The sequence below is a fragment of the Catharus ustulatus genome, chromosome 10, assembly GCF_009819885.2.
Source record: "Catharus ustulatus isolate bCatUst1 chromosome 10, bCatUst1.pri.v2, whole genome shotgun sequence".
NCBI lineage: Eukaryota > Metazoa > Chordata > Aves > Passeriformes > Turdidae > Catharus > Catharus ustulatus.
Window position 1 is genome coordinate 3,763,952 of NC_046230.1, and position 13,049 is coordinate 3,777,000.

Below are 13,049 nucleotides of genomic sequence, written 5' to 3' on the forward strand. Positions count from 1 at the left end.
GGCAAAGGCACTGTGTTACTTTTCAGACACATTACCTTTTGGTTCTCTTCAATTTCTGCTCTGAGTTCTGAAGAAACAACTGTTTTTGTTATGGCTCTGCAAAAATAAAAAAAAATCATGTTATCAATCCTCTTTCTGTTTATCTGCTGATAGGTATCTACTTATCCTATCTTTTGTACTTTACATAATAAGATAATTAACCTTCTAGTACAGAGATGCAGCAAGAAGCAGTTCCACTGGGTTACACCATTAAACAACAGGATGCAGCATTTTTTTTACACTGTATAATCCAGCAGCACAAAAATATTAACCACATGCCAACTCTCAGTGTCTAATTTCACATTTACCATAACAAAAGCGAGCAGTTGCCAAAAATGTAAAGATGGAGGCTGGCAACAGAAAATATGGGATTTCACTCCTCATGGGGGGTTCCTATTCCTTTCCTTACTTTGGATCTAGTGATTGCATTATGACAGAGTGGGTGAGTACAGCCCACAGATCAGCCTGAAAACACAGTGAGGTGAAATGCCTGCCTTAAGAAGCTCTAAATAACACCTTCATATCAGGTAGTGGGAAATAAGTCCAGAAATCAGTTTATTTTTACTCTCATCTCAGGTGTATCTCCCACCTACTCAAAAAGGAGGAGGTTCTGTAATATCATCTTCACAATCCAGGCAATGGAATTTACCAAGAGAAATATATCTCTAGACTGGATGGCCATGCCAGGTCCTTATTAAGTTTTTTCAAATTGATCTGAATGTGTTAAAGACAGTCACTGACAAAGTGCAAAACCCAGTGGAATTGCACATCAGCCTCTGACATGAGACTGACTGGGCTCTTTGGCAAAGTGGATCCCAGAAGTAGAGAGGGACCCTGTGAACAGACAAATGTTAGAACCATTAAACAGAAAACCCAGCCAATAAATTCTCAGTGACTTCATGCAATAGGTTTAAATTCATTTCACAATAAAATAGCACAGCAAATTTTCCACCAGTCCACATCATCTGCCATCCAAGAAAAACACCATAAAATCCTCTTTGTAACCATAGGCTAAAGAACTTCCCAGAATAAACATTCCCCAGTGTTTGCTTCCAGCTGAAGGAAAGTCAGAATTAACCCAACCAATGCTGCTTGTCTCAAGGAGCATTAAACTAGGAGAGTAATAAGACTTTCTAGGAGTCAAATCAAAGTTACCTGGCCTTTGTAGGAAAGTTCTGACTAAGATCTTTCATGACCATCAGAGCATCCACAGGGGGAGCAGTCAAAATGCGAGCAGCAGTTTGGAAACTCAAATCTAAGGAGTGAAAAAACAGAGATCAAGAACTCAAAACTGAAAACAAGGCAGAGACACGTTAACTTTATCTTTCAACGTTTTTGCATGTTACCCAAGGAAATTCACTTTCTATCTGCACCTATAGATACTTCTTTTAAACTCATCTTCTTTGTATTCAGCTTCTATGTGTTACCTTGAATTAAGTAACCCTTTCCAACTGAACTGTATGCTGCCTACAGGTTGCTTCAGTGAGTCCAGAGCAGCACTCATTTTCTTTGGCTGAGGTGGGAGGATCTGCCCTTCCACTGGATATAGGCAGAGTCCCCGTGGCTGCAACAAGCATTCAGCCTTTTGATTTACTCTTTTTGAGAGGATGAAAAGCCTTTTCACAGGTTTTTATAGATATTTGCCAGGGAATGAGGCCAGAGCAGCATGTAACTGAGTTTGTAATACAGCTGTCCTCTGGTCTTGAGAAATCTCAAGATTTCACATCAAAAGTGTGATCACGGAAAGAAACTTCACATTCCTTTCTTTTCTGCATTCAGCAGACCATAAAAGCAGTTTAAGAGCAAGTAGTTTACTGAACTTCACAATATAGAAAAGAATCCCAAAAGCTGTTTGAACAAGACTCTACAAAAAAAAGGCACTTTAAAAAAAAAAAGTCTTTTCCAAGTGAGATGGAATGCAGGAATTTGTCAAACTCTGTCAACTGTACACAGCCACCAACAACCTTGATAATGCAGAACACCAGAAACAATATTTACATTGAGTTTTTGTAGACCATAACTGAAAGCCTTTATCCAGATTACCTTGCAGCTGCCATACTTTCAAAGGTGCCATTTCATTGGTACTTTCCACCAGGTGTTTTCTGAGCTCTTTCAGCTCTTCTGACAAGTCAGGATACAGCTGCCTAAAAGGATACAAGGGTCAAACAACTTCTGTGGTTTACTACAAAAAAGTCTGCTGCTAATTTAAAGAAACTGCTACATTAAAAAGTATGCTGCTAGCACATACAGGAAACTCAGGAAACACACACAGGAAAATTTTACAGACATGTAAAATATAATAACAAAGCAAAAGATCAGCATTTCTGCAAAAAGTTGTTTGATGTGACAAAGTCCAACTGTGTTTTACCTTAGTTTTCCAAATAGAAATCCTTGCACTTCATCAATAGGGTCATTTTCATCTATGACTGTAGCATTGACATCTGTGCCTATAAACACACAGAGAATACCACTAGCACCAAGCTATTCACAAACAGAAAAGCAGGAAAATCTAGGTTTTGTATGTGTATGTGCAAAGAAGAAATACATACAGATTACACCATCAAAATAGTTTTGGAAGATATATAGGAGTCTGTGGAACAGAGATCAGTGCTCTATAAAAGCAGCAAAAGCAAAAAAACCATGTAGAATTGTGTCTTCCAAAAAAATAAAAAAAATAATAAAAAAAAAAAGAAACAGGCAACACATTCTGCTCTGAGGATGGATAAGTTAAGGCAAATTTGAGAAATTTGAGTAGTGCCATTACTAAGATCTAGTCCAGGGCCATGGCTCCAGAATTTCAAAATGTGGAAGTGCCATGGCAAAGATCTGCTTCATAACGAACATGCTCCCAAAAAGGGATTTCAGAGCTAAGGAAAGAAAAATATCTGCAATTCAGACACTCATAGCAAAATGAGTATAAAATTACCTTGACTAAATTAAAATGTTCACATTAAAACACTTCAAATAATAATTCACCTTTCACCTGGGTATCATCCTTGGCCTTATATTCTGTACTTTTAATAGCCAGTTCTACACCATAGCCAGAGAGGTAGACCTTCTCCTTGCTGGGATTCTGCAAGGAAAAGCAACAGTGTGATATTGCCATCTTTGTTTGATCCAAAAAATAAAATCTACCACTTTCCAAAGCTAAGAAATCTCAATCTGGTATTTCAGACATAACAGGTAGTGAGAAACAAATACTGTGAGTGACTGTAGTAACATATTTTAATAATTTTATTTCCTACTGTTTTTCAACACACGTTTTGAAGTTCAGCAAGCAAGAATTATCTCTATGAACCAAAACATCACAAAGTAAAGTGGAACACAATGTTTTCAGGATTCAGTGTGTGAGCAAAGCAGAGGGAGACAGACTCCCATCATCAAATCAGACAGAGGGTGGAAAAGAACTTCAGCTGTGAAGTTCAAAAATGAAATATTCACTGAAGAGTTACCACAGAGAATGACAAGAAATAAAATATTGACAAAAGACAGGTGCATGATTAGTTCTGCCGTTAATGAGAGAAACATGATCGCTTTTTAAAGTATTTTGAAGTATACAGGAATCACATAACAGCATAAGATCTAAAGTATAATACACTGAATTTTGAATATAAGTATTCCTCCCTATACTGATGAACAACTACTTCCTTTTATAAAACGAAAGTGATGTATGCAATGTATGACTTCATTTTATTAAAAGTACAAGTAATATTAGAAGTGGACCAGCTAATACCCTTCTTTTTTTCCACATTCAAGCCTGACTGCTACACTGCAGGTTTTGGCACAAATTAGTAATATTCTTGTAAAAAAAATCAAAGAACACCAGTTCTTCACACCTTTTGAAATGTAGTTTTTAATAGTAATCCGGTGGCTATGCACAATGTAGTGAATGAAGATGGAAACCAGGATAAACTGCACTAGAAATGTTAAGTGGTTCTGTAAAAAAATTGCTACAGAAATAATGGTTTTCTTTTGAAAATGGTACCTTAATGTTAATCCTTGTTTTTTCTATCAAAAGTAACTAAGTGGTCTGACTGTGAAAGATCTGACTATTTTCTATGCTCTAATATGGGTAGAGAAACACTTTTTCTACACTAAAATTTCTAATTAATCTGGAATTTAATTCTGGATTTGTGAAATCAAACAATCTTACTTAAACAATCAGGATATTTATAATATTCTGTATTACTCAGTATTACTCAGCTACATGCAATAAAAAAATGAAACTTTGAGTATTCCAAGTATATTAAAAACAACAGTAGGCAAATGTCAATTTAAAGGGAACAAACCTTTTCAGTTTTCTATTTGAAAACCAAGGGCAGATTTCAAAACCCCCTGTTACAATGCACAAACATACTCACAGCAATGTAGTGTCTGAGCACATAAGTGATTTCTCCTGCCTCAGCCTTTGCAACAAGCCTCCTGTGGTGTCTGTAGAACTCCTCTGAGCCAATCTCTGCATAAAGTATGACCACAGGACTTTCAGGGTTTGATGCTGGGTACTTGTGGTCCCCCTTGAACAAAAATGGCTTTGGCCTAGGAGGAAACAGTGAAAATTGCCACTGTGTGAGTCCCAGCATTTCCTCACTCAGTGCAAGATGAACATTTTTTTCTTGTTTAATCATTTTTCACTGAATACATATGTCAAGTTTTACCCACATATTATAAGAAGCACTTGGCGCACGTTGATAAAAGCTTTGTGAAAAATGAACATATGAAGAGGAAACAAGTGACTAAAGCCATTTTGAATCTAATATGATCCTAATTTTAAAAATTAACAGCTTTCCTTAGATTTCCAATTAACTTTCTCTCCTCATGGTGATTCATAAATTCATAAAAAGGTTGATAGAACAGATGTGCTAAGGGCACAAATTTATTTTAATCTGGTTCTTGGCTTAGTATACAATCAAGAAAGTGAGTGGGAAGTCTATTCTCAGCTTCTTTGTTTACATTTTGTCTAAAATGCAATGAAATACTTAAAATATTCCCAATAAGTCAGAAGAATAGCACATGAGCTATAGATGCCATATGCCTGAACATTGACAAAAAATTTTATGCTTAAAAGAACCAAGTTACCAAGATTACAAAAACGGTCTTAAAAACAAAAATGCTTTCATATCATGAAAACAAACTGAAATGTAAGGATTTGGGTTGGTTTTGGTTTTTTATCTGGTTGGGCTTTTTTTAATATGTATTATATCTTATACCTTCTTTTTCTTATTAGCAGTTACAATCAAGTTCTGTTCTTGTAGAGAAATCTGAATTTTAAATATATTATGTTGCAATGGTTTTCTTTGTCAATGCTGAGAAAACTATGGAGAAAAAAATACTGTATATACTATTACTATAGAGAAAAAAATGCCTTCAGCCATTCATGAAACAATTTATTACATTAACTCCCTTTTTATTATGCAGTCCAGCTCCTTCTAATTTCCCTGTATACTGAAGGTTTTACACACTCCTGAGAATTCCCACTGTCCTTCAACATTTCCAGTTATTTCCAGAATTTGTTTCCAAATTTTCCTGTGCACATTCCTTTTCCTAGCAGAACTATCAAAGAGCAAGGGATAAGAAAACAATCATAGTAATCTGAATTAACACCAAATAAGAGACTGTCACTCCTGTGCCAACAATGGGCAGGAGAAATCAACACTGAAGAAAGAGCATAGAAACAACAAGTTTATTACAACCTCTTCACAGCAGCAAGTCTAACAGGTTCAATTTTAAGAGCTAATCCAGTAATAGGAAATTAAGCAAATACCTGTCTGAAGCTGCCTGTAAAAGGTTTCCAAGAGAGTCAAATTCACATGTTTTCTCCCCATGCACAACAAAAAACAGGGTACAGCCCTCTGGTGGAGATTCATCTGCTGCTATCTGTATAAAATATTTATAATAATGGAGGTTGAATGTTTGCCCTTAGAACAAGTGAAAATTCTAACAGTGTAGCTGTGCAGCAAACAGTATTTTCTTCATTCCAAACTAGTACTTCTTTCATGTTTATAACATAATTTAAATGCAAGGTGAATTGCAAGATGGAGAGTTAAGCCTTATTTCTCAGCCTACAACTATTAACTGTAAGGTTAACTGCAGGTACAAAAACAAGGCTTGCAATTGTAGGGGTTTTGGTTGAGGGCTTTTTTTGTCTTAGACGTCACAAACATCTGTATTTGTTAAATATCAAATGACAAAATTACTCCAGACAAACAAGATGTTTTACAGTACTATTTAAATAAAGTACATCCTAATGTGACACCATTTACAACAAATTATATGACACCCCAAGATCAAAATGAAGAGAGAACACAACGAACTTTCATTTATGAGTTCTAATCACATATATTTACACATACACATATGGATTACTATCTTCAAGTAAGTTCATCTTAGTGCAGCAGGCACAAAGATACACAGACATGTCAAAATGCCAGTCTTTAGTCTACTCTAGACAAAAATTCAGCACCTCATGAAATCTGTGTACACATCCACTCTAGCTCAGGTGTACAGAGCAGTTAATCAGTTCAGGGGTTTTTTGTACTCTCAAGTGTTTCCTTCCACAGCTCCCTCCTTCCTGAGCCTTGGTAAAATGCTCTGCACATCACCTGAGCATTTCCTGTACTAACCTGTTGAAAAGCTTGAACTGCTGCAGAGTAAGAGCGTAAAGACAGGGAAAATTTCAACAGATTCTGCTGCAAAGGTGACAGAGTCTGGCAGGCCACTTTCAGCATCTCCTGGTAAGAAGAATAATCACTTCCTGCAAAATCAAAGTACAAGCAGTTATCTTTCCATCCCATAGTCTCATCTTAGTGTGATTTACACCAACAGGTGGCCATGACATTAATTGTGAGTGTGCACATGACCATTCCTCCTCCAATCTCATTACAGCCAATTCTACAGATGGATGAGAGTGAACTTCAACAGAGATCCAGGAGAGCTCACTTGAATACACTCCTGAGGATGTAAACACAGGCAGGGGAGGAGGGAAGCAGTTAAGAGCTCCCATTTAATTTTGGCTGAGAAATAGTAACACAGAGAATAGACATTTAAAATATTTCATACTCCATGTTGAAAAGGAACCTGGCAAGCAAAATGTTTCAGACTCATCCACTACAGCTTTTTTCAAAAGCCTTGAGCACATTACAGCAAAAAAATATGACTGAAATTAGTATTTTAAAAGTCAAATGAGGACTAACATAATGGAAGACATAATTCTGTGGTATATTTTTCAACTATCGACCAGCATCAAGAAAAATGCAATAAAAACTTACCATCATGCTCAGCTCTCTTAATATTCTCACTGGCTTCAACAAAATTCCAGAATTTTTCTTGACCTTCTTCTGACAAAAATTCACTAGGTAAGATGAGAAGAGTGAGCTAGATCCACGAATTTTCTCTCAAGTTACAAATCTAATATCTTTTAATGCTTCACAGAAAGTTAGCACCTACCACCTATACCAGCAAGCTGTGTTACTAGGAAAAGCACTCCAGGAAAGCTAAAAACAAACAAGCTCAAACAAATAAGAGTGCAAAGCAGGACAAACACACAGTACATGACAGCAGCTTGTAAGGCACCTACTGATCCTTTAAATGCCACCAACAGGCAGCAATGTGCATCCTGGTAGCTCTCCTCCCTAATGCATTTCTTTGCTCTCTGTCTTTTATAAGAAACACACATTTTTGTTTATTTTGCTTAAACTAACTGTAATTACTGTAATTATGAGCTTTGGAGGGGGTTTTTTGTTTGTTGTTCTTAAAGGAGCAAAAGGAGAAGTCACAGTTTTAAATCATGTTATAATTCCCATACAATTGGGTATGTACACAAGGTTAGATAATGAAATTCATTCTCTAAACTTTGCTAACCACAAATACTGTATCATGTCCACACTTGTAACATACTTGCTATGCTAAAGGATGCTACAACAGAAGATTTGGAGCCTGCTCACTGCCACAGTAACCTGTGTGTTCTAACCCAAGGGTAGGTGCTCCTTGAACACCTGGATAAAAAATTGCAGTTTTGGGCTAAGTGCAGCAGTGATTTTACACTGCAGTGCTGCATCATGCTGCAGTTCATCCCAGGTGAACAATCCTTCCCTACCCAAAATCTTTGAATACAATGGATCAAGTCTTTGGCACATTATTTTCATTATTTGCTTACTGTTTTACACTCTCTCAGGTTGAGTTTTCCCCAGCAGTGTCACAGCATCTAAATCCTCATATGTAACACCTGTGCTTTGCATTTTACTACTTAAGGAATTTTCAGACTTCAGCTTCTCCAGAGAAGGTTACAGAAAAGTAATTTCACCTAGGACACACCTGGCTTCTGAATGAAAGCCATGCTCATGTGAATGAAACCCAGCAATGCTCAACTACTCTCATGTGAAACAATCTGCAGTAAAACAGACAAAATTCCACATTTGGCAATACCCTTCAGGGATACAAAACTAAGCACACACAAACTTAAAATTCTAAAAGTCCTACAGACATCTCCAAACTAAAACATGACAAAATTAAACAATGGGGGATGTCGAAAGTGCTAAGCAGACTGGCACAGAAAAGACAGCATTTCGCTCTCTTTATACACATCCTTTTAAAAAAACTCTTTAATACCAAAGAAGAAATGTTCCCAGGGTGACTTGTACAATTCTTAGCAAAGCAATTGGCTTTAATCAATGCAAAACTCACATGAAACAAAGGCAAAACTCACATGAAACAAAGTTAAAACTCAAGCTTTATTGAAATATAAACTTCACTAAACATACACAAGCAGCAAAACCTACAGCACACTCAGCTATGGAATCTTAGAAGACCATGCTAAACTCCTCTATCTAAGTTTTGAGTAAAACTTCATGAGGAAAAAAATACCAACTATGTAATTGTTTATGGTTATTAATGTTTGTTATAATGCAAAGTAAAACAATTTATCCCACAAAAAACCTACTACTGTCTTCTCTAAAACACTCCTCCCATCTCCCCATGCACAGCAGTGATCACGTTCCCATTTGTTACTGTTGGCAGGGACAGAAACCAAAGTGCCACACAACAGAGAACACTTTACTTTATCCTCTAAGCATATTCTGATTTGACTATGAAAAAAATCACAATGCCCTTACCTTGTTTCAAGGAGTAAAGGAGTTGAAGACCACTTTGTAGTCAGAGATGTTGTCACAGCCTTAGAATCTGCTTTTACAAGTGAAGAGCTGAACCAGATCCCAAGAACTGCAATAAGTATTCCCATTTTATGGAAGACTGAAAATGATAAAGGAAAATAGTAAGTTTTGCATTGTTTCTTCTTATAAATAGAGGGTCTCAAATATATTGAGACCTATGTTAAGATTTTAAGATTGCATTTAATGCAATACATTAATGAGATGATCATCCTCTCACCTGGGCTTACAAAATCAGAAACTTCAAGAAAGGCAAGGAATTTACAAACATACTCCTGAGATGTACCTAAACCTAGCTCAATTCTGTGTTTGTGCTTTCAAGTAAGTTTGCCTCTGTTCTGGGACACCAACACCACAGACTTCTTGCTTTAAGGGGTATTGCAAACTGCACACATTTCAGATTGGGTGGGAAAACAACCTGCTGTTCATTTTATGGGAGGTAAAATCACACAGATCCAGCAGCTGTGGACTAACCAGGGTCAGAGGAACCAAGCAAGGATGAGGCTCCCCAGTCAGTCCTTTAGTTTTTGGGGAATGAAGAAACAAGGATTTCCTGGCTGCACTAATCATGCCAAATTTAAAAATTGAAAAAATGAATGAAATAATGCAAACAGACACAAATGATACAACCTACTGTGAGAAATGAGCCCCCCAAAATTATGCCATTTCTTTATTGTCCTTCATTTTTTGTATTTTAAAGCCTTTGTATTCTTGTCCTTCTTATCCAAGCCTTGTCCTAACACAACAAAACAAAGCAGAGTGGAATTTCCTTGCCCACAACTCTTAAGCTTAGGGAAGACTTGAATTCTTCTGTTGGCTTTCCATTACAGTCTCCAAAAGTTTAAGATTTTTCTGCCCCTCTCTGACTATAGTATAGTAATATTTACTACACCCCCAATATGCACTCAAGTACTCTTTCATTTCTTTATCTTTTTTTCCCCTGGATAATTCATTTTCCATGTCAAAAAAAAAACCTGCCAGGATCTAACCTCTCTTTTTTGTTACACTCTCAATATAAAGAATAGGGTTATATAGCTGTACCTCTAAGCTACATGTATATATACCTAGACAAACAAACCAAATCCTGCTCTCTCTAAAAGTTTACACCCCTCCAGCCAAATGTTGTCCAGCAATAACTCACACATTGTTTCTTTCTGTGGGGGTAAAACCAGAAATTCCTGCTGAGATCTCCAAAGAGCAGCCTGGTCAGCTGCACACGACATTTGCTTTATGCCACACCTGGGAAGCAGACAGATGGCACCACAGAGTGGTCACAGCCATCTCTCCCTGTGTGCAGAGGGGGAAGCTCAGCCAATATTTGTGGAGTGAAGCACTGGCTTCTGCCAAGTGCAACAAAAAAAAGCACAGTTCACAGCTCCTCCCAGAGATGAGTCCTTCTTATTCTCTGCAAATCATACACTGGAGTTTGGGATGGGTAAATAAATAGACTGAACAGCACTCTCATCACTAAAGCTCCTCTGCTGCTCTCCTGTGCCTGCTTTCCCACTCTGGGACAGACTGAAATAAAAGCCTTTTTCTGTATGAAATAGGAAAGAAACCAAAGGACACATCTGTCACCTGACACAGTTTAGCCAACTGAAAACATGCTGATTAGAAATATCTACAAGCCCTCAATAATTACAGCCATAAAACAAAGGAATGACTGGTGGTATGTCAAAGGAAAATACACCATGGAAAAAGTGGCAAGAGAATGAACTCAAGTGACACAAGGAGATCCACTCTGTGCCAGGTAACAAAGCAAAACCAAATCTGAATTATGACACTGCAAAGCCGAATTTCCACACCTCGGCTGTAAATCTTTTCCCTCCTTATTATTCTTCCAATCACTCCGTTTAAAATACTCCTGGAAACCTGCACACCCAGCCTTGGGGAAAGGAATAAACCAGCCCACATTTACAGCCAGTGCTCTCTGCCGTGTCCTGCGAGGTCAGTCTGGGGGCAAGGGGGGAAGGGCAAAGGCAAGCGAGGGGCAAGTCCTGCTGCAGAGACAGCGCCGGGGCACCGGGCGGGCACGGAGCACGGCACCGAGCACTGAAACACCGGGCACGGCACACATCACTGAGAACACCGATTATGGCACAGATCACTGATAGCACCGGGCACCGAGCGGGGCCGAGCACGTCCTGCAAGGGCTGCCGTGCTACGGGTGCTGAAACCAAGCGATGGCGATAACCGCTTAGCCCATTGACTAGAAATCGTCTCACTGAAGCGCTGAGCAGCCGCACGGCAGCTCCGGCATCAATGCACACATTCAACCCGGCCCGTCACGGCGTTAATAGTGCGGGGCGTTCAACCCGAGCACACGCTGCCTCTGCCGCTCCCCGGTCCCGCTGACCGACCGACCGACCGACCCCCGCGGGGCGCGGAGGCCGCTCGAGGGGCCCCGCCGGTGCGGGGGGTGCCCTCCGCGGGGCTCGGCCCGGCCGCCCGCTGCCCCCCAGGCCCGCCCCGCCGCCGCTCCCTCACGGCCCCGCCGCGCGGGCCGGGACCCGCGGTACCGCACCTGCGAGCGGCCGCGCGCCCGCCCGGCTCCCGCCGCCCTCGCCGCTTCCGCTTCCGCTCCGGGCGAGGCGCGCGGCGCGCGCAGTGACGGCGGGGCCCGGCCCCGGGGAAGGCGCTGCTGACAGAGCGGCTCTTCCCGGATCCTCTGCGGGCTCAGCCTAAGGAGGAAACGCCCGAGGCAAAGGTGGAAGCTGCGCTGCCGGAGGGGGACCCTGCGCAAACAACTGCTTCCTTCAGTTGCGCGTTTATTTACAGTGCAAAGACGGGGGAGGAGCTGAAAGCAGCATATGGCAGATTGAAGAACAGTCGTTCTTCGTGTATCTTCTCTGTACCGTTTGCACCTTGTCATCAGAGCTGCCTTGTTCGTGCCGAAGTGCCGCTCCGTGTGCGCTCTGTGCCCAGCCGCCCCTGCCCTCGGAGCGTTCTGTGCCCTCACCGGCGGCTTCCCGAGGCCCGCGGGGGCAGCGGCAAACCGGGGTTTCAGGCAACTCATGGAAAGCCAGAAATGAGCTGTAACTGCAGCCAGCCAAGGGTAAGGCAGTGTTCAGGAGGTGAGCTGCACCGCAGGAGATTGCTGCTGGGGGCCACAGCTTCCTCAGCGGCCGTTCACAACACAAACACCAAGGTTCGCGAGGGGTTACTTACATGCCATCCTGAAACGTCAAAGGTTTTCTTCCTGGTTTCATTTTAAAACATTATTAAACCTCTGAAAGTGTCAGGTGTCTGGCTGATTTCATCTCTGAGCCTCAGCACACGAGAGCAGTACGAAAAACGGTGGTGTTCTGATGTGTCTGGAACCAAACCCGAGGCAGCCCTGCACTGGTCTCTTAGGGCTGTGATGTGCCTCGTCTCCAACGTTTGTGGGTTTTTCTAAATCATTATTTATTTTTCCCCTCTATCCCAGTGATAGGGGAGGGTAGGGTGCCCCGCGCATATCCCCTTGTCCCTTCCCAGGATGGGGTTGGGGACTTCGGAGAATACCGGGGTGTTTTGGGGACTCCCTGGATTTTTTGGTGTGCTAAGCCCCAGGGATCCCCAATGCCCCTCCATGTCCTTGTGTCCCTTCCCAGTACAAGCTCTTGTCCCCTCCCCCAGAGAGTTCTGGGGGACCGCCCGAATTATGGAGGTTTTGGGATGTTTTTGGGGTGCGGACTCCCTCTGTGCCCTCTCTAAGGACCCCCAATGCCTTCCCGCCACGTCCTCTTGTCACTTCCCAGGATGGGTGTTGGGGACTGTGCGGGGGTCTGGCCGGGTGTGGAGAGGAAGAACGGGGTGCGGAGCTGGGGGTCGCAGCCAGAGCCGGTCCGTGAGGGCCGTGGGCGGCTC

General features: G+C 41.1%; 1 protein-coding gene across 3 annotated transcripts in view; it reads right to left on the reverse strand.

Annotated features, from left to right (window-relative positions):
* The window catches only part of UGGT1 (UDP-glucose glycoprotein glucosyltransferase 1), a 43,044-nt gene extending 30,021 nt beyond the window's left edge, over positions 1 to 13,023 (reverse strand). The window contains exons 1-11 of one of the 3 annotated variants that reach the window (XM_033068650.2): positions 12,369 to 13,023; positions 9,147 to 9,282; positions 7,305 to 7,387; positions 6,660 to 6,790; positions 5,801 to 5,913; positions 4,401 to 4,575; positions 3,016 to 3,112; positions 2,408 to 2,486; positions 2,083 to 2,183; positions 1,195 to 1,294; positions 36 to 96 (exon numbers count right to left, since the gene is read on the reverse strand). In XM_033068650.2, coding sequence (XP_032924541.1) covers positions 36 to 96; positions 1,195 to 1,294; positions 2,083 to 2,183; positions 2,408 to 2,486; positions 3,016 to 3,112; positions 4,401 to 4,575; positions 5,801 to 5,913; positions 6,660 to 6,790; positions 7,305 to 7,387; positions 9,147 to 9,282; positions 12,369 to 12,375 — 1,083 coding nt within the window. In that variant the 5' untranslated portion in view covers positions 12,376 to 13,023. Of the gene's footprint in view, positions 1 to 35; positions 97 to 1,194; positions 1,295 to 2,082; positions 2,184 to 2,407; positions 2,487 to 3,015; positions 3,113 to 4,400; positions 4,576 to 5,800; positions 5,914 to 6,659; positions 6,791 to 7,304; positions 7,388 to 9,146; positions 9,283 to 11,724; positions 11,763 to 12,368 lie in introns of those variants that run through there. The other 2 variants (XM_033068648.2, XM_033068649.1) reach the window with 2 other exon arrangements.
* Positions 13,024 to 13,049: the final 26 nt, after the last annotated feature.